This window comes from Ahaetulla prasina, chromosome 1 (genome assembly GCF_028640845.1).
Source record: "Ahaetulla prasina isolate Xishuangbanna chromosome 1, ASM2864084v1, whole genome shotgun sequence".
Lineage (NCBI taxonomy): Eukaryota > Metazoa > Chordata > Lepidosauria > Squamata > Colubridae > Ahaetulla > Ahaetulla prasina.
The window spans coordinates 83842800-83864126 of record NC_080539.1 but is presented as its reverse complement, the minus strand read 5'-3'; the positions used below and the strand labels follow the sequence as shown (position 1 = coordinate 83864126).

Below are 21327 nucleotides of genomic sequence, written 5' to 3'. Positions count from 1 at the left end.
TGGCCTTGCAGATGAGTGGATGGAGCATAGCCAAGAGCTATCACACAAACAGGAGCATGGCAGCGACAGCAGAAGAGTGGCAGAAGAATATTAAGTAGAATTAAGTTCAGCCTAGAGGTTCAGCCCTCCACAACAGTACCAGTTTTTCATGTGGCCTCTTGGGAAAATTAATTGCCCACTCCTGCATTAGGTGATAGAAGGAGAAGCCTGACTCAGCTGTTTTATCTATCATAATTGACAATCTATTATTTAATTCTGACACCTCCCCTGGAATTAGTTCAATATACTCTTTTCTGCCAATGGCTATTTTGTTCAGGATCATTTAGGACGGTTACGTTATCACTGACTCTAGGTCATTTCTGGAGATTAACTGATGATTTAATTTCCAATTAAATACCTACATATAATCAGAAGACATGTCGGATTTATTTAGTGGAGGAGAAGGGCTTAATTTTTTTCTCAGCAGATCACTATTATAAGAAACAAATATTTATTTAGTCTCATGTTTTAAGTATTATATAAACAATCATTTCAGATAAAACGTAACACCATATACCAATATATATTTCTTTATAGCATCTTTACCTCAAGAAGCCAGTTTTAATAAAGATTGTTGTGAGACATAGATTAGATGTCAGAAGCCAGGAGACAAAAGAATAATAAGAAAGAGAGATGAACTCTCCTGCTAGGCAGATATAAGATTTTGCTTCTAGTATCTATATGGTTTACAGCTTAGAATTTTGATTTGCTGAATTTCTTCATTAATGGTTTTTCCGGTATCCACAGTATCCATATCCAAGTAGTTTATCAACAACTGCACCCTTTAATGTCTGTCTGCAAGACTTCTCATGCCAGAAGCCTGGCAGATTTACATTTCATGCAAAGAAAAACTAAGCCACAAACTACATATGTTGTTGTTGTTTGTTGTTTTAATCATTCAGTCATGTCCAACTCTTGGTGACTTTATAGGCAAGTGCTCTCCATGCTACCCTGTCAAGCACAGCTTCTTTCAATTGTTGGATGTTCAACTTTGTATGTTATCAAGCCAGCGTTTTCATTACTAGTCTCTTCTTTTTGTTCCACTAATCATTCCTAGCATCATTGACTTCTCCAATGAATTTGCACGTATGACATGGCCAAATAAATCAGATGAGCCACAAAGTTGGTTAGGGGACTGGAGGCTAAAACATATGAAGAACGGTTGCAGGAACTGGGTATGTCTAGTTTAATGAAAAGAAGGACCAGGGGAGACATGATAGCAGTGTTCCAATATCTCAGGGGCTGCCACAAAGAAGAGGGACAAGCTATTCTCCAAAGCACCTGAGGACAAGAAGCAATGGGTGGAAACTAATTAAGGAGAGAAGCAACTTAGAACTAAGGAGAAATTTCCTGACAGTTAGAACAATTAATCAGTGGAACAACTTGCCTCCAGAAGTTGTGTGCTCTCCAACACTGGAGGTTTTTAAGAGGATGTTGGATAGCCATTTGTCTGAAATGGTGTAGGGTTTCCTGCCTAAGCAGGGGGTGGACTAGAAGACCTCCAGGGTCCCTTCCAATTCTTTATTCTATTCTATTCAAGATGTAGTCTTGTGATTTTGGCTTCTAATGATGTATCTGGTTTTATATGATTTTTATATGATTCAGCACTTTTCTGTTGGTTGCCTCCCGTATATATATATATATATGGGAATTTTTCTTCCAACTAAAGAATAGCCTAGAGAAGACTTTTTCTCCATCACCACAGGCTGGAATGGAGAGATGGACCTCTTCCAAACATTTGTAAATGCCTTAAAATGGGTTCTTTAAGAAGCTATAAATCAACATTTATCAAGTCTTTGTGAGTTAGAAAAATGATCTGAGCTGAAGCATTTCCCAGAAAATTCCTTGGTATGCATGTGAATGAGAAAGGCAGATTTGCAACAATTTTGTATAATAAATGTCATGTGTATAAAATAGAGTAACAGCTTGTAAAATATCTTGAAAGTATTCAAGCGCCATTGTAAAATATTGCAATTTACTGAGACGCGTATTTCTCAGAAAGAGACATGCTCATAATAAGGAACAATAGACAGATCAAAAAGTCTGAAATCTGTTGTCGGGATTTGCTTTGAAGAAAAAAGATCTGAGGCTGAATAAAGAGAGATTGAGAATCAACATGATTTATTGTCTGGTATTTGTTTTTTTTTTTCTTTTTCCAGTCATGTACTAACAAGGGATTTTAATACTGCTCTGTGTTATCTGTATTTAGAGTTTTTCTTATTCTAAAAATTACTCTTAATTACAGGCAACTAGGATCATTTGATCCAATCTAACACGATGCTTTTCTTTATACATATACTTCCAAAGAAATTCCATTGAAATATGGTTTGTGGCTGTTTGCCTTGATATGCTGGAATAATTTTAAAGAAAATGTTTTATGTCATTTTATATAATTGTTAATTCCATTTCAAAATCATGCCTGAGAGAAACTAGATACAGAAAAAGTGCAAAGAAGAGCAACTAAGATGATTAAAGGCCTGGAGACTAAAACATATGAAGAACAGTAGCAGGATTTGGGTTTGGCTAGTCTAGAGAAAAGAAGGACTAATAGGGACATGATAATAGTATTCCAGTATTTGAGAGGCTGCCACAAAGAGGAGGGGATCCATTTATTTTCCAAAGGACCAGAGGGCAGGACAAGAAACAATGGATGGAAACTAATCAAGGAGAGAAGCAACCTGGAATTAAGAAGAAACTTCCTAACAGTGAAGACAATTAAATAATGGAATAGCTTGCCTTCAGAGGTTGCGGGTGCTTCATCACTGGAGATTTTAAAAAATAGACTGGACAGTCACTAATCTGAAATGGTGTAGAGTTTCCTGCTTGAGATGGGGGCTGGATTAGAAGAACATCAAGATCCCTTCCAGCTCTCTTCTAATGGATATGATGGGTGCCACATAGGGCTCTCAGGAGCTAATTAAGTTATTAGATATTTTTTTTCCAACTTCAAATTAAGATGGTGTCCATACCTAGCATTCCCATCTCCTTTTTTTTTTTTTGTAACAACAAACTATGAGCTAAACTAGGCTGAAAGAAAGTCACAAAGTCAGTTTTTATCTTCATCTTCAAAAGAGGCCTGGAACTCACAATCTCCTGATTTCTAGTCCACCGCAACAAACTTGTCTTTTGGGGATCACAAAGTCATCTCAGCCTACCACCAGCCCATTTTACCGCTCCCTTTGGGGATTTCTGGGGTCATGATTTCCCAAATCTGGACATCCCAGTTGCAGAGGTTGGTGGGAAAGTGAGAGAAAGGAATTTATTTTGGAACTTGGAATTTATTCTGAACACTGTCCAAGGTCAGGAAATTGCAGCTGAATTGTTTAATGAATTCATTATAAACTAATCCTAAATTTTCAAAAGTCCTATCCTCTTGTGGACTGAAGAAGGAATATTGAATTCAGCCTTTTCCAATATTTTTGCAGCAAGCCTTATACACAGAAGCCTTCTTCAATGATGTGGCAGAGAAACAATTTGGGTGGCACAAGCATAATTAAAACAGAGTCAGCTTAATTAATTGGTATGCGTGCCAGAAGTTAAATTGTTCAGTGTTGTTCTGTCAAAATGACATGTTAATAAGGACATCCGCTGAGCCATTGACTACTATTAGGCCCATAGCTTCCTACTACATTTACCAGCTCTTAATTTCCAGTTCCACATTTCCAGAAAATGTGACTATTGTTTAACCATGTTGTTATGAGGGACCTTTTGGAAGAACAGTTAAATTACAAATGAGATTTTCTTTTTCCAGGGGAGTTAATTATAATGTCACATTATAGTTGGATGAAGTGACTTACACTAAACATACCTTCATCTGTTCTCATTCTATTGCTGCTTTATTGATCTTTATATGTAACCTGAAGTATAGTTTGAAATAGTTTAGATTTCAGAAATGTGTGAAAACATATGATTTCCTCTCTCTGTACTTCACTGATTCTTCAGTTAGATGATATTAAAGAATTTCCTGATCCTTTTTGTAAAATAAAGTTTATCTGGCAGGGAGAAGGGGGAAACTCTTACAAATTAAGTAGCAATAGATTAGTTGTTGATGGAAGAAATAAATGGATAGCCTTTTAAACAAATTAACCTGTTGAAATAAATAAAACATGTGCAAAAAGCCTGCAGCCTGAGATACATGCACAAAAAACAAGATTATGCTAAAGTACTTTCCTTAAATTAAATTGTTATAACTCACTCAAAATTCCTCCATATTTCTTTTGTTCACACTTTGCTCCACCAGAAATTGTACAGTAGAGTTATCCATACATTATTTTCTTGTTATAATCATTTCTTTCATTCTATTTAATTTTAATCATTTTTTGGATTTCTATTTTCCCTCTCTGTTAATAAATAACACTTCAGGAAGCAAAAATAAAATAAAATAAAAACAATGTAAAACTTCATTAAGATCAATTTGAAAAAAAACTTCAAAGCATTCTGCAATTTTAATAAACAAGGAAAGGTGAGAATGATTGTAAAAAAATATTACACATTCCTGCCTGCTGTATTGACATCTGTTACACAACATCTCCCCTTAATTCTTAAATCTAGGGGGAAATATTACAGTTCTGTATGCTGTGACAGATGTAAGAACATATGACTTGACGTATAAAGAATTATAAATTTTTTGAGATGGCTAGAGTGTTTGCTCCAGAATTATGCCACACACCCATCCTGGCTTGCCATACACATTCTAATCCATCCACCCACCTGGTCTATATCGCACACATACTGCACACATCTCCCAATGTGCTGTTGATACTATTATACGTGGACACTCCATCACAACACTCCTAGCACACTGGATTTTTATTTATTTTTATTTATTCACAGAAGAGATAGCAGCAGGTAGGTTACCTCTAATTCTGCAGAGAGAAAACATGCTCTGGTGTGGGTATAATTGTCACTCACTTAAAGTTTCTATTTTAACTTTAGCTAATTCTAAATTCAAGGTGATTTCTCAGTGGAATCCCTTCAGTTTCTGTCCAAATCACTTTGAACAAGCCTATTGCCAACACTCCAGCCAGCAGTGGGAGCTCCAAAAAGAGGCAATTTCATCTTTCTCTCCACAAATCCCTTAAGAAAAATATGGACCCATCAGAATAGACAAGTGCAGCTTCATTTTACTGCTTGCATTCAGAACCAATAACTGTACAGCAGGCACAAATTACAAGACAAAACGTAAACAACAGGCTCTATGGAACCCACTGGGAATGAATCTCTCCCTTAAGCAATGTCTTTAAAGGTGCAGTACATTTCAAAATCATAACACATTATTAAACAATCCAACTCCCATTCACCCACGCATGCTAGAATGCTGCTGAACAAGCCTTTTCCTTCTTACTCATTAATACGCTTTCAGTTGGTCCCTTGTTTTAAAGCTTTGACTCTTGTTCCCTTTACCTCCTTAAGCTAGCTATTTCCTTTTCCTTCTTCCTTTGGACAGTCTCCTTTCTCTCCGTCTGCCTATTTGAATCAAGTCAGTCTCCACACCAAATGCTTTTTATACCCATTTCCAAATTCTGAAGTTTGTCTCTGTCCTCTCTACTCTTCTGGATAACCTCCCTCTCACTTCCAGAGCCCCAAATTCTGATTTATTGGCAGGCTTTGTATCTGCTAAGAATATGGAACTTGAGTTTCCATGATCTGTTTACCTTGGCATTCGAAGAGTCTGTTTCCTCTATTTCTGATCCTAAACACTCAAGTTAACTTCATTGTTTCTCACAGCAAATCCTTACTAGTTTGCATCAGTTGAGTCTCAATTCTACTATAACTTTCTGATGTAACATATATCGCTACAGCAAGACTAATTCCATTTAAGAAACATTCTTTCTTCCTTCTCTATTTTCTTTCCTCTTTTCAAAGGTGAATTATGCATCCTAGTCTTTTCCAGCTAACATGTTTGCTCTTTTGGTATTTGAGCATGTATGAAGGAAAGAAAGCGTAGGAACGTTTAAAAAAAGGAGAATGTATTGTATGTTAGTATTTCATTATACTATTTCTTTTTAAAAAGCCCTTACAATGCTTTTAGAAAATATTAAAAATTCAGATTGCCATCTGGTCCTGTAAAAGCTCCAGGTTGGTCTGAATATAAAGTAATAAAACAAATGGTTCAGAAACATTGCTTCCTTTTGCCCTTCATTTTTGAGCATCTCTAGGCCATGATCTTTGATTTATAATAAATTTTCTTTCATTGTTAATGACTGAAACCAATTAAAGGCAGAGGAAACAAAACACTATTGTTTCCTGCTCACCTTCCTATCTTAGTTTAACATTAATATGTATCAAATGACCTCTTTTCTCAGTCACTGATCTGGAAACTGGCCTTTAATTGATTTCCTTTATTTAAACTAAATATCTATAAATTCATCCAGAATTTAGAAGACACTTATAGGAGGTATAAAATTCCTTTTTCTTGATGGTTTGCTAGTGTGAGCTGATGTGCTATACCTCAAATTTAAAAAAAACAACATGAAAATATGGTATTTTCAACTGAAGAAGAAATTATACAAATGTAATTTGAGTTTTAAAAATCTCTATCAGTAATAAATTGATGACTATTCCCAAAAGACCTTTCTGCACAATTAGTAATTACAAAGAGTTGTTCTGAAGAATACTCTTATTGTGCTAATTTAAGGGGCCTCCAGTATCAACTCTCTGGTATTTGTCCATATCTATCTCCTGTTTTTTGTACTACAAAAGGAATTGCTAAGGAGAACAAAACAAAACAAAACAAAAACAAAAACAGCTGCATAATGCATTTAATCAATAGCAATAGCATTTAGACTTATATACAGCTTTAGAGTGCTTTACAGCCCTTTAGGCAGCTTACAGAGTCACCATATTGTCCCCAACAGTCTGGGTCCTCATTTTACTCACCTTGAAAGGAGGGAAGGCTGAGTCAAACTTAAGCCTGGTGGGATTTGAACTGCCATATTGCAGCAGCCAGCAATCAGTAGAAGTAGCCTGCAGTACTGCATTCTAACCACTGCACCACCGAGACTCATAAACAATAGTAAAATCCATTTAAAAGCACCCAAGCTTCTGCAGTTTTTCTGTAGAGTGTCTTTTATCATCTTTCCAAATTCTTGGGAACATCAGTTTGAGTACTACTGAAATGAGCCATGCTGTTATTGGAGAACAATTCACATCACATGCTAAGTATGGAGCCCTTCAAGGTCATTCTTCATCCAGGAATTAATCTGTAAGCCTTCCTATGTAAAGCAGGGGTCTCCAACCTTGGTCCCTTTAAGACTTGTGGACTTCAACTCCCAGAGTTGAAGCAAAGCTGGCTGAGGAACTCTGGGAGTTGAAATCCACAAGTCTTAAAGGGACCAAGGTTGGAGACCCCTGATGTAAAGGACAGAGTTATTTTAAAAACAGCCAGATCCAAGCCATTCTTGGAAGGGACTGTCTCCACTTGAATCCTCCCTTCCATTTACCTTCCATCCATCATTGCCCATTTGGCAGCTCGCCTATCCACCACAGTACCTGCTGAACCTCCTCTACCACATACTACTACTGGACAGATTCTTCCTTCATGTTAGTGCAGTTGGGTCATTCTTTCATAAAGGGAAAACCAGGCTGTCGTGTAAAAGAAGGACATGGCCTGAGCACGAAAGAAGGCCCTGCCATTCTAGCTCTCGCTCATTGGCCTATGGGATATTTCCATAGCACTCCTTCCTGTAGCTGGGATGGTAACCCAGTAGAGGGGTGGTAAGTGAAAATTACAAAGGTGAGCTGGGCTGATGGAGAACAGCGGGAGGGGGGAGTCATAAATGTAGGAGGGAAGGAATTTTGTTCCATGGGGCTCCTGCGACAACCAAAACTTTAAGAACCAATTATAAGCCCCTTCATCCATTTGTAATTTCAAATGGTAGCTAAACAAATGGTCATTAAGCAAGGACTATCTGCATTCAGAATAATTGTTATGATGGAATGTGCATCAGCAGGAACAGTGGGAAAGAGTTTTGGCAACACAAAATTTTCCCAGAGAGGCCCAGATTAAGAGACTGTACAGTCAAGAATTGGAGAGAGGAAGAGGTTCAAAGTAGTCATGCCTAGAATATCTCAGGATATATCTAGTAGGGTTGAGTGTTATAGTTTTAGCGTGGCAAGATTCTGGCCACTAGGCCTACGTAAATAAGGGATTAAACTCAATGGGATTTCACTATGTCACCTCTGAGTTTAGGCTTGACATGTATTATAATTAAACATATTCAATTGATCATGAGTTTTAATTTTTTATCTTTTGAACTGGCATAAAACTAAAGCAGTTTGAAAAAAAGATTTATTTAGATGATACATATAGATGCCAAGCAAACATCATTTTGCCAGAGGCATTTTCTCAAGAAGAAAATGACTGCTTTTTCACTACTTTTAAGATAGTGCTTCATAACTGTTAGACCTGTACAGTGCTTTGGGTTCAGACAAAACGGTGTTCAGAATTTGCAGCAGTAGCTGCCTGCAACTTCTCAAACCAAATCTGGTTTTTTCTCAGGATTATGCACAGCCATACAATTCCAGAGAGGGATGCAACTTCTTTAAGAAGTTGCAGACAGGGGCTATTTCTCATCCTCACATGCTCTAAATCATCATTTTCTCTTCAAGTCTGAAGGTCTGCAGGGCCCTGCTGTCTACAGTTTCTGCTGCTGGTTAACTTCAAACTCTTTTTAATCAATTAAAACACGAACAATGGTCACATCAATATTTATTTCTGTACTTCATTGTTAATACATCTAAAATTATCAATATTCATTATCTACTTATCATGGATTCAGGTAAGTCTCCTGAATAAAATGGGGAGGAGTGTTGTAAGGAATACTTGCTTTGACTATTTGAATCAACATTCTTCTTTCTGTAGATCAGCAGTTCTTAAAGTGTGGTCTAGGGATTCCAGGATACTTTCAAGGAGTCCTTTAAATCAAATAAATACTTTAAAATGTCTGTTTTATTTTCTAATATAGTAAATATTGCTAGATATAATTCCCATAAGCCAAAGCTTTTTGGGGTCTTCAATCTTGAATGTATTGGGGTTTGGAACCAAAATATTAGAGAACTGCTGCTGTAGATGATAGCTCCTGTCTGACTTTGCCTGAATTTGCAAAGAAAGCCAGTCAAGGTAGATTTTTATTTGAATGACAGACTACCAGAGAATGCCAGAGATATTGGCTACATTGAGAAATGGGAAAAATTATAGATAGTCCTTGTTTAGCAACTGTCTCATTTAGCAATCATTCACAGCTACAATGGTTTGCATGGTTGGTAAATGAGACAGTTGCTAAACAAGGAGCTACGATGGTGATGAAAAAGTAAACAATCCTTGCATTTACAACCTTTGCAGGTCTGTAAAGCAAATGAAAGTTAAAGTTAAGATTGTAATGGCACTTGTGGTTCCATTTAGCAACCACTTCACTGAAAGACCAAATCACTGGTCTCCACTGTGGTCACGAAACACGGACTCCTGTAGCAAAAAAAAAAAAGCAGTAACAACTCATTTCTATATTGTTGCCAGAAAAATTATTTGAATGAATCCAGGAAGGCTAATTTTGTCTTTCTTTTTTCAAAGAGAATTGTTTGGTACCTTATTACACTAACTGCCCATTCAAGACAGTATTGTTTCTTTATTCAGTTCCATATTTTTCCACTGATCCTCACTTGATCACCGCTGCTGTTTCAGATCCAATGCCCAGAATTGCTCTTCAATTCAGATAAAATGCACTTGGTCCAACATACTACAATCAGAAACACTGTGTCAAAAAAGGAGCAAAAATAAATATGATGTTTTAAGTATTGTAACAAAGCTACCTATTGCCATTTCAAATGTCCTGGGTAAAAAAAAAATCATCTAAAAGGGCCCTACCAAAGAGATCATAAAAAATGCTGGATTACATTATACTTCAGCTGGGTAGACATCAAGGGAAGATCCTGATTATCAAAAGAATGAATGGGGGAAATACCCACCCAACGTGGGCCGCACTAGGGAATTTTCCCTCAAGGAGAAACTGGCAGGCTTCACTTCCCATCAGATCCACACATTGCAATTACAGGTAGTCCTCAACTTACAACCACAATTGAGCCCAACATTTATGTTCCTAAATGAGACATTTGTTAAGTAAAGTTTGCTCTATTTTACTTCTTTTTTGCCACAGTTGTTAAGTGAATCACTGCAGATGGATAGTCAGTAACAGGATTGTGAAGTGACTCTGACTTCCACATTGACTTCCGCATTGAAGGGGATCACATGAGCCCCCAGGATCCTGCAACTGTCATAAATACATGCCAGTTGCCAAGTGTTCGAATTTTGATCACCTGACCCTGGGGATGCTGAAATGGCCATAAGTGTAAAAGATGGTCCTAAGTCACTTTTTTTCAGGGCCGTTGTAACTAAGAATGGTCACTAAATGAACTGCTGTAAATCGAGGACTACCAGTACACCACTGGGAGACTGCAACGGCCTTGCGCTGAAGCCAGTCCCAACAGAATTTACTCCCTTAGGAAGCATGCAGGGCGCTTCATCTTCCAGGGGGTTGGACTAGGTGACCTCCGAAGTCCCTTCCAACTGTTACTGTTAAACACTTCCAATTGTTACTGTTAAACACTGCATATCGGACATTAATACAGTTGAACGAGTCCAGTGATACATCACAAGAAGAGTTCTCCACTCCTCTGCTTGCAACAAAATACCTTATGCCACCAGACTCAAAATTTTGGGTTTAGACAATCTAGAACTTCATGGACTTCGGTCTGACCTAAGCATAGTACATAAAATCATCTGCTACAATGTCCTACCAGCCAATGAATATTTCAGCTTCAACCAAAACAACACAAGAGCACACAATAGACACAAACTCATGGTAAACGGATCCAAACTAGACTGCAGAGAATACAACTTCAGTAACAGAGTGGTCAACGCCTGGAATGCACTACCAGACTCTGTGGTTTCTTCCCCAAATCCCCAAAACTTTAACCTTAGACTGTCTACTGTAGACCTCACCCCATTCCTAAGAGGTCTGTAAGGGGCGTGCATAAGCGCACCAGGGTGCCTACCGTCCCTGTCCTAATGTTTTCTTTTATTCATATCCTTTACATGTATTTGTTTACACTTGTATCTGGCATAAAATGCATGCTTGACGAAATAAATAAATAAAATAAAATAATAAAATAAATATCTGAAAAACTGCGCTCGCGAAACGGGAAAAGATTACAAAAGGAAAAAGCAGAAAAGGCTGGTTGGGGGGGGGAGGAGGCAGCTCCACCAGGGATGTTGTTCTCCGCCCCCAAGTGGCTGGAGGAAACCAAAAAGAAGAAAAAAAGGCTCAGGGCCACTAAATTCTCCCCCGCCCCGCGCAAGGCTCTTGCTTTCTCTCTCTGGGGCCGTCTGGCCAACATGGCCACGCACGTTTTTCTCACGGGACCCCCAGGTAACTCCTTTCTCTCCCTCCACTGAGGACGCTGGGAGTAGCGGCTAAGCACACGGCCCATAGCTGGGAAGAGCTAGCGGCGGGCTCTGGGAGAGAACGAGAGGCCTTTCCGGGGCCGCCGGGCATTGCTTCGGCACGCGGCCAGCGACGACCCGTGCAAGAGCAAGTCGGGGATCCCAGAGGAGAACCGGCAAGACACGCTTCGCAGATTCGCTTTCGCAACGCCTTATTTCCGGCTGTAGGTGGGTGGGTGGAGGGAGAGTGGTTTTCTTCCGAGTTAATGTGCATCGGAGGATCAGTTTGTCCTTTTGCGTACAGCAGTTTTTGCTCCCGATGCGATTGTGAGCCGCACCAATCCCGAGTTCTTTTTGTAGATCAGATTGCGGTGTTGCGCCCAATTTATGTTATCGCCCGTCCCCGTGCCCCCCCCTCCGTCCCCCCGACGGCAACACGATGAAGCTTATTTTTGGAGTGGATGAGATTTATATGGCAGGCCCACAGCGCCATTTCTAATTAGTTACTTGCAGGTCGCTTGTCCCTGGAATAGATTCCTGAAAGTCTTCAAGTGTAAACTATAGTACCAGTCGTCTCTCTCTCTCTCTCTCTCTCTCTCTCTCTCTCTCTCTCTCTCTCTCTCTATATATATATATATATATATATATATATATATATATATATATATATATATATATATATATATATATATATATATATATATATATATATATATATATATAGATAGATAGGATTATACAGGGTGACTGCAGCTTGGCTTCGGATGGAGTGGAGATTATATTAATAAAAACAAGCTTTTATAGGGTAGTGTTCGTAGGAAGTGGAAATTAAGAAGAAATCCCTTCTTAATTCCTTCTGGAGAAGGTCTTGACAAAGACAGCGGCCGCAAAATTCTCTGTAAGATGTATTTCTGTTGCTGGTCTTCAGAAATCAATCCAAAGGAATGCCTGGCCAAAATGGCAGTGGATTGCTTTTCAGTATACTGTAACTCAGTTCACGGCTTGCAGAGAGGCTCAAATGTGACAATGGGTCCCAGTTTTTGCTCACCCTTACACACCCTTCATTGATGCAAAGGAGGAGTGCTCCCCTCCCCTCCAGTAATATAGGATCTGCCACTATCTTGTGTGTTTATTTATTCATGTACAAGTTCCTGCTTTGAGTACCTTGTAATCGGAAACAGGTATATTTTGACATAGGAGTTAAAGTGTTGGACTAGGGCTGAGGAGGCCTGTATTCAAATCCAGCTTCACTAGGGAAGATGGGCTAGCTATTCTACCCCACCACCCACTTCGCAAGGTTATGTATGTACCAGTGAAATAGACGAAGAGTCCCTTTATATATATCCTTGCTTTGAGGTCCTGGAAAAAAGATAGGATAAAACCCAAACAGGAAAGGAATAAAGCAGGACATAACTGTGAATAAGCAGAGAAAGGATATAATTAATCCAATTACATGTATTTGCTTGGCTCCTATAAATTAGGGGTTTGGCATCTCCAAGGCACATTGTACCTGCAGGGCCTCAAATGTGAACCCTGCTCTAACAATTCTGCCTATTTTTTTCCTTGGGAAAAGCAAGGGGTGAGAATGGCATTTGCTGGCAGCAAACACAACACAGTTGCAGAGGAAAAGTGCTTTTTTCTTGAGTTGACAAGCGGGGGAGAATTCACTCCCATTTTACATTCCTACATGGACAAGTTACTATCTGGAGGCTGTGAGGTTCTTTTTAAGCCTGCTGCCTGGTATTGTCTGGTACACTCTGGCTGATAAAGAATCAACTCAAAATCTGGTCTTCTGAATAGAGTAAGGGATTAAGATAAAGGAACTAGAAGGCTCTTAAATTTCCCTGAAAAAGGAGCATTTTGGAGAGGGATTTAGAGGTAACGAAGAACAAGACCCCAGACCCATGGCGATATTTCTGTGGACCAATCAGGCAATAAGTACTAAGGTTTCAGATCTGACCTGCAAGATGTCAACAAAAAGATACAGAAAACTCAGTTCTCGCTGCAATCGACTAGTCATCTGAAGTTTTGCAGAGCAGATCTGGTAGTCCTAATTAGTACCAGTTATGGATAATTAGTGGAGGTATTCCAGAGAGACTTGAGAATCGTAGAACATTTTGATCTTCTACTCTATGACAGCCTTTGTATGATATATCTGATCCCTTTCTCTGATAAATGAGTCACCTTTATGGACTGAAAGCACATAAATCGGAATAACTGAGCGATATTGTCTCTTTCTAGTTGGTGGCTTTCACTTCCTTTCCCAATTCCTTGTTTTTTGCCAGAGAAATTGCAGTGACATCTCTATATGTCCCTGCTGTTTTTCACACACATATACACAGATAGTAAACCTGGGTGGGGAAGTAAAAACCAAACTAACTCCAGAGAAGGGATGTTTGTGGAAATCCAATTTTTGTAGTGATTGAACTTCAAATGGGGAAAAGATTGATTAACTACCCCAGTAAGCTGTTTGGACAATAGTTCAAAGATCTTAAGGACTATAATCAACCCTCTTAGAATTAATCAGGTGGCCCAGTTTTCCTGTTCGCGTGACATATTGCCCCCAACACATTTAACTATGTTATGTGGACGGGGTGCATATTTTTGGCATTAGGAGATTTACAGTATGAATGACCATACCAAATTAGGCAGATAAAAATAAAGAGTCAAATAGTCCTAAAATAACATTTGTTTTGTTTTATATATATATATTATTGAAAGTGAGGCTTAACAAGGCTTTTTGCTGTAGGAATTGGAAAAACAACACTGGTTCGGAAAGCTGCTGAAATTTTGAAATCATCTGGTATCCCCATTGATGGATTTTACACAGAGGAAGTGAGAGAAAGTGGCCGGAGAACAGGGTTTGATGTTGTCACTCTGAATGGAAGAAGAGGAATTTTATCTAGAGTTGGGTAATGAACTTTTAAAATATATTTTCTGGCACTATGTTTTTTTAAAAAACCCTCAGTTGAATGCTTATGTAAGGCCATTATGGTTCACAAACATGAAGAGCAGAAATTCTGAAATGGCAGATGAGATTGTAAAATTATCATGTGGTGACTATTAGGCTAATACTTAAGTTGGTCTTAACTTATGGGTAAGAAATTAGCCCATAACTGAATACTGTGTAAACTTTTGTGATATGTAGGAGGGACATACTTAGCACCACCCCATAATAATGTGCAGTGCTAATGGCTGAAGAAATCAGCAAAATAGTCCCAATTAAAAATTATGTTATATTTTTAGAACAATTGAAAGGACAGTAGGCAGTCTCCACTCTGGTCTATCATCTCAAGGCCATTATGTCTCTGAATACCATTTGCTCCTTCCAGCTGCATTTTGTGGCTCTGTTTTTATGTTTTATTACATAGATAGGGATGTTAGCAGCCATCTGGATCACTTAAGAAAGGTGAGAAAACATTAGAAGGAGAAGAGGCATGGCAACCAGATTGGAGGCTCTAATACTAACATACTTAAAACCATATATGTAAATATATCCCACATTGTTTTATTGTCTATTTTTCCCCTGAAGATCATTACTGTGTTTTGAAACATATAAGGTTTTTAATTTGCTCATAGTTTTGATTCTCTATACTTGGTCAGATAAATATTTGGCTGTATGTATTTTCTTTATATAGCTCTGGTCATTCAGCAGCAAGGCATGAATATCGAGTTGGCCAATATGTTGTAGATCTAGCTTCATTTGAACAATTGGCTCTTCCTTTGTTGAGAAACGTAAGTTATATAGTAGAACTGTAATGTTTTCTTGAATAATGTATGCGTTTTCATGAAAATGCATAGGCTATATTTTATGGGGCTTTAAATTTGCATGTAAAAAGTGGTGGGTCTCAAAATAGTGTGATCACGCTTATTCTTGGAGGTTTTCATTTCACACATTTGTGGATGTTTATTCACTGACAGAAGAACTTTGTGATCATGAATTTAAAGACTTGTAAATGAACATGTTTATTTCCTTGAATCTCTCATGGTAATGCAAGAGACATAACAAGGTGGTCTCATAAGTAAGATACATTACAGAAAATAAATGCCAATATGGCCCTTGGCTGGCCTTTAGCAGCTGATGTTTCCATTGTAGATTTACAAATATTGATGCAAATAGTACTTCAGCTATATAGTTTAATGTCTTGTCATAGATAAATACTTTAAATGTAGCTCACACTACTTCCAAATTATTTGAACCTCAAATATATATGACTATCTCTTGATAATATCTAAGTATTTGAATCCAGCTTGGTAGCAACATTTTGATAATTTTGGCTTTTTTTGCAAAGCAAACCAGCATTGGTTTTAATTTATATTTGGGTGGGAAACTCTTTAAGTTCTACAGAAATGACCTAAATGGAGAAGTTGAAAAAAGTCCCAGAAAGCCACAATGACAAACGTTTTCTGTCTTGTTGCAAAGAAAAATACAAGGTTATGTTCATGAAGTCACTCAGAATGAGGTAGATTTGTCTTAAAGTGTTAGCCCTTCAAGACACGTCAGTTCAAAAAAGAGACACCACAGAAACTACTGGAAGCATATTTTTGTAAGGAAAAATAACAGAATTATGAAAGCCTGGTAACATTTTCTCTGCTTATACCAGAGTCAAAGTCAGATTATTTTGTGCTTTTTTCTCATGCTTCCTCCCTTTTCAGGCCTATGTTGTTGTTTACATTCTCTTTTCTTATCTTTTATCAGTTGTGGTAACAGTTCTTGTATTCTTTCATTAATTTTAGCTTTACATATAGAGAGGGTCATATAGAGGGGAAAATTCAACAAGGCATAAAACCAATTGATTTTCCATTAGCTTTTGCCTAAAAGGATTCGGGGGACATGATAACTGTCTTCCAGTACTTCATGGGACTGTCATAGAGAAGAGTGGGACAACATATTCTCCAAAGCACAAGGGGGAGGACAAGAAGTAATGGATGGTACCTTGTTAAAGAGAGAGCCATCCTAGAAATAAGGAAAAATTTTCTGACAGAATAATTAATTTGGTTTGGTTCTGCAACCCAGCAAGATAGACACAGACTTCAGAGGATAATTAGAACTGCAGAAAAAACAACTGCTACCAACCTGCCTTCCATTGAGGGCCTGTATACTGTACGAGTCAAAAAAAGGGCTGTGAAAATATTTACAGACCCCTCACATCCTTGACATAAACTGATTCAACTCCTACCCTCAAAACGACGCTACAGAGCACTTCACACCAAAACAACTAGACACAAGAACAGTTCCTTCCTGAACGCCATCATTCTGCTAAACAAATAATTCCCTCAACACTGTCAAACTATTTACTAAAACTGCACTACTATTAATCTTCTCATGGTTCCCATCACCCATCTCCTTCCACTTATGACTGTATGACTGTAACTTTGTTGCTTGTATCCTTACGATTTATATTGATATCGTTTCCTGATTGCTTATTTGTACCCTATGACTATCATTAAGTGTTGTACCTTAGAATTCTTGATGAAAGTATCTTTTCTTTTATGTACACTGAGAGCATATTCACCAAGACAAATTCCTTGTGTGGCCAAAAAAATCTAATCTGTTCTGTTCTGTTCTGTTCTGTTCTATTCTATCGGAATAGCTTACCTCTGAAATTGTGAGTGCTCACAAAAACATTACAAAAATGTTTTTGTAAGAAACAGTTAACTTGAAATATTTTTTCGCTAGAGGTCAGAATAGATAACCTGATGTTTTGTCCTGTAGCTCTCACTGAAAACTTTGTTTTGCCCTGCTGCCTCTGAGCTGGAGCCCAAAGATCAGGAGGCATCAGATAATATATCCCTCATATAAATTGTGATTTAAGTCATGTAAAAATATTTTGCATTTTGCGGCTAAGTGTTTTTATACCATACATATTTTTCTCATAGACTGATTTTGACAGCAACTCAGTGAAAAAGGTATGCATAATTGATGAGATTGGTAAAATGGAGCTCTTCAGCCAGACATTTATTCAAGCTGTCCAACAAATTTTGAATGGATCCGGGACTGTGATACTTGGAACAATCCCAGTGCCTAAAGGAAAGCCTTTGAGACTTGTGGAAGAGATCAGAAATAGAAAAGAGGTGAAAGTCTTCAGTGTAAGTCACAGACAGATCCACTGAGAAAGTCTGTTTTTATTGGCAAGCAGTGGTCTGACATCTTATTTAACATTTATTTGGAACAATTCCCTTTGAAAAAACAGGTGCTCGCTTCTACTGGAAATAAAGTTGATTCTGTGGTAGATTTCTTATAGCTCTCATGCCTGGGCTTCAGCTGCACCGATCCTCAGATACGAAGTTTAAAGTGTTTCCTGTTCATCTCCCCTTTATATAAAACACATAAAGAAGTCAAAATATTTATTTTAAATGGCTGCAAATAGATCCATTCATTGAGCTTATATAACCAATCCGTTTTCAAAAGTCTAAACACAACTTTCTCTGAGATGCTTCTAAATGTGGTACTGTAAAATGTGACTTCAGAAATTTCCCAGATAAACAGCAGTAGTCAAGGGACTTTCGTAATGTGTATTGTGACAAGCCCAGGAGAGGGAAAACAAATGCATTATAGAGAATATGGAGACATTTTAGCAAAAAAAAAAAAGCATTTCATTATCATTAATACTCTCGCCAGTAGTAGTGCTACAGCCTAATGTTAATAATGGGTTTCATTTATGAATATGTCCTTGTGTTATACTTATTTTACAATATTAATACTACTAACCCTGAAAGTTCAGTTACCACATGGTTAGATGCCAAATATCTGGAAAATGCAAAACACAACTTCATTGGCCATTCCAGTGACTTTGATAGAAATCAAGTTGTCTCGCCCCACATTTATCTGAATCTGAGGTAAAGGTAGTGAATTTAATATTTAGTAACATTGCTTATTCTTGTGAACTTTTAACTAAGTTCCGTAGGTAATGAATTATTGACAAAGCTTGCATCTGACTCCATGTGTGCCCTGAAGAATCTCTTTGCCGTCTGCACCACTGGAGTGCTGGTTATTGAAATCTTCTCTATTGGAGGAAAAGATAAAAAGTGTAATGAATAGGCCTGCCTGTGCTTTGAAAATGGTTCAAAAGACATGGGTTGGGCTGAAGAGGATCATTGCGGCTCCCTGCTGTTCCTTAAAGTAATGACACCTTTTATTCCCCAAGCTCAAGTCTTCAGTTGAGTATTTAACTTTATTTTCATAGTGATACCTCTATTCAGGATCACATAGAAGGGTGCTGGGACTTTGCTTTTCAAGGTGCTTACTACAAATCATTTTTACTAGAAAATAGTCCTAGTACAGAATATACTTTTTAAACTTTTTTCAAAATTTTCTAAAGGGATGGGCGTGGGGGAAATGCTATTGGGAGCCAGACCTTAAAAGTTCAAGTTTTTAGGTTTTGATGGCATGTTCTATTTTATAACTTGTTATTATTATATTATTACTTGGTGCTGTGTTTCGTGTTGAGAGCCATTTTCATTCTTGGTCAACGTAAGGCAGTCTCATGTTTCTTTGTTTCTAGCTCCTAGAACAAAATGTCACATTCTTTTAAATGGAATCTCATCAAACCAGAGGTACCAGACATAAAATCAATGCAGGAAAATGCCCAAGATGTTCTTGATTCATTTAGGCCAATTTATTTTGATACAAGCTTCAAGGACTATAGATTTATAGTCCCGTTTCTTTTTTTCCCTATCTCATTCCTTCTCTTTTTTTAGATACCCCACAAAAACAGTGCCCTGATTCCATTGCCCGCCCTGATTTTCCTTCCCCATTTGTGTCATTTAACTCCTGCTAATTTACCTTTAGCATTCTTATAATACTAACACTTATTACTTTCAGAGTAAATACCTGGGATACAAATTGTTTCACCCTTTGGAAAGATTTTTTTTGGGGGGCGGGACAAGTTCTTTTCAGAGCTTTACGTTTATACTAAAAGGATGACATCCAGTGTATAAATCTTGTATATATTTGCTATTTTGGTGATATGTAATCTATTCCCCTGCATGTCTGTATATTTTTACATCTGCAGTGCTATGCACAACCTACTTAATCTGCATGAGTTCTTTATCAGTAGAAAGCAAATAATTTTAGGAAAAGAGTCAGAATCCGAAGGACTATTGTCTCCTAATATAGTAAAAAAAGGAATTCTTATAATTAAAAACAATAACAACTAGCTAATTGGACAATTCTTAGTTCTTGGTCAAATTAGGGACATATAAAAAATCTTCATAAAAATTTCCACTTTGTAAGCCTTGCATTTTGGCTACTTTAAATAAATGAAAACTGATATTAATCCATATTTTAAGGGTATTCTGTTTTTTTTTCAAAATTTTAGATTACGAGAGAGAATCGAGATGACATTTTGCAAGAAGTTGTGACAGCTGTGCAGAACTGCCTAAAATGAGATGTTTGTCTTCACATCCCACCTTCTGCTGCTTACAGTTTGATGTTATTTTCATTAATATCTACAGCTTCATTAACTTGGAATAGGCTGGTGTAGGTGTTCTTGTTTTCATATGTGTTTTCAGAAGTTGATTTCTGAATCATAATTAATTTGTTCAGGAAAATAAATGCACAATACACAAACACAGCTACACATTCACCAACATACACTACATTGTCGAAGGAGGGCATTCCCATGATGTAAAGACTTGCCAAACTCTTAGCCGGTCTTCCACTCTCTTTGACTCATCCAGGGTTTTATGCAGTATATACCCATTATGCGTGGAACATTTTTCAGGAATACCATTAGTCAAAAAGGGGTAGACATGGAAAACTAGAAAAAGGGAGATTTCTCAAATGCCAATGAATTTTCTTTAATTTACAAAACTCTGAGTTATTTTAGAAATTTGTCAAGGGCATAGCTAATGCATTTTGATTACTAGTTATTAGCTTTTACACAGTTTGAAAAACACTTCACTGGCGTTTAGGGATCTAAGGAATCAAACCTGTTAGACAGTTTTATTTGCCTCTGAAAATAAAAGTTAAAAATGACTGGAAGACTAGAAACAGGAGGCTTACATTTATCTAGTGCTATTGTTGGGTTATGATGTGTGTGTGTGTGTATGTGTGCGCACGCACACACACTGGGGTGGGTTCTACTTAACCTTTACTACCGGTTCGCATCGTGCACGCGCATGCACGTGTGCTCTGCTCGCACGCACTGTCTTCTGCGCAGAAGCTTCTGCGCATGCACAGATCACTTTTGATGACATTTGGGTCAGTGGGCGGAGCCTCCTGCTGGTTTTACTGCCAGTTCTATAGAACTGTTCCAAACCGGGGGCAACCCACCACTGACATGATGTTGGTGAAATATCTACACACACACACATACACACGATGTTGGTGAAATCAGATTTTCCAAAATTCCTTTATCCCTTCATTTGTTTGTTCATTCATTCATTCAGCTCTTAACTTTTAAACATTTATCAAATATTTTCTAGCTATTTATTTCTACGTGGAATGTATTTCTCTTGTTAATAAATAATTATTAATTATTAATTATTTTTAAAAAATCAGCTTGACATTTGATGCACCAAGTTAAATTGCTGTTGTGCTCATTAACGTGTAACATTTTTTTTAATTTTTCGTTTGTACCTTTTTCTGCTAATAAAGGAGCAATAAATTACTGTGACACAACATGCATCCCACAAGACCTCTGAATGGTGTTCAGGCAAATTGTTTACCATTTAATCAGTTTAGCATATCATGAAAGCTAAATTCCCAGCCAGGTGCACGTGTTTTCATACGCTGCAATGTTTTTTTTGGCGCCAGCAAAAAAAATGTAAAGATACTCAAGCCGCTTTTCTTCTGGAATGTGAAATGTAACATATGTTCAATTAAAGCATTCCTTAGTCAAAGGAAT

At 37.6% G+C, this 21327-nt stretch overlaps 1 protein-coding gene and 1 long non-coding RNA gene across 6 annotated transcripts in view; one reads left to right on the top strand and one right to left on the bottom strand.

Moving 5' to 3' along the window:
- Positions 1-11699, bottom strand: part of LOC131189871 (uncharacterized) — a 26244-nt gene extending 14545 nt beyond the window's left edge. For 3 of the 4 annotated variants that reach the window (XR_009153140.1, XR_009153141.1, XR_009153145.1), the window contains exons 1-2: positions 11441-11699; positions 9623-9788 (exon numbers count right to left, since the gene is read on the bottom strand). This is a non-coding gene — a long non-coding RNA (uncharacterized LOC131189871). The remainder of the gene's footprint in view (positions 1-9622; positions 9789-11440) is intronic. The other variant, XR_009153143.1, reaches the window with a different exon arrangement.
- Positions 11303-21327, top strand: NTPCR (nucleoside-triphosphatase, cancer-related). Of its 2 annotated transcripts, XM_058166418.1 has the most exons (5): positions 11303-11462; positions 14226-14388; positions 15115-15211; positions 17357-17566; positions 19798-21325. In XM_058166418.1, exons 1-5 carry the CDS (start codon positions 11303-11305, stop codon positions 19864-19866), a joined length of 699 nt encoding a protein of 232 aa, XP_058022401.1. In that variant the 3' UTR covers positions 19867-21325. The 2 variants fall into 2 exon arrangements, with proteins under 2 accessions (XP_058022401.1, XP_058022410.1); XM_058166427.1 differs by lacking the exon at positions 17357-17566 and having other exon boundaries at positions 19798-21327.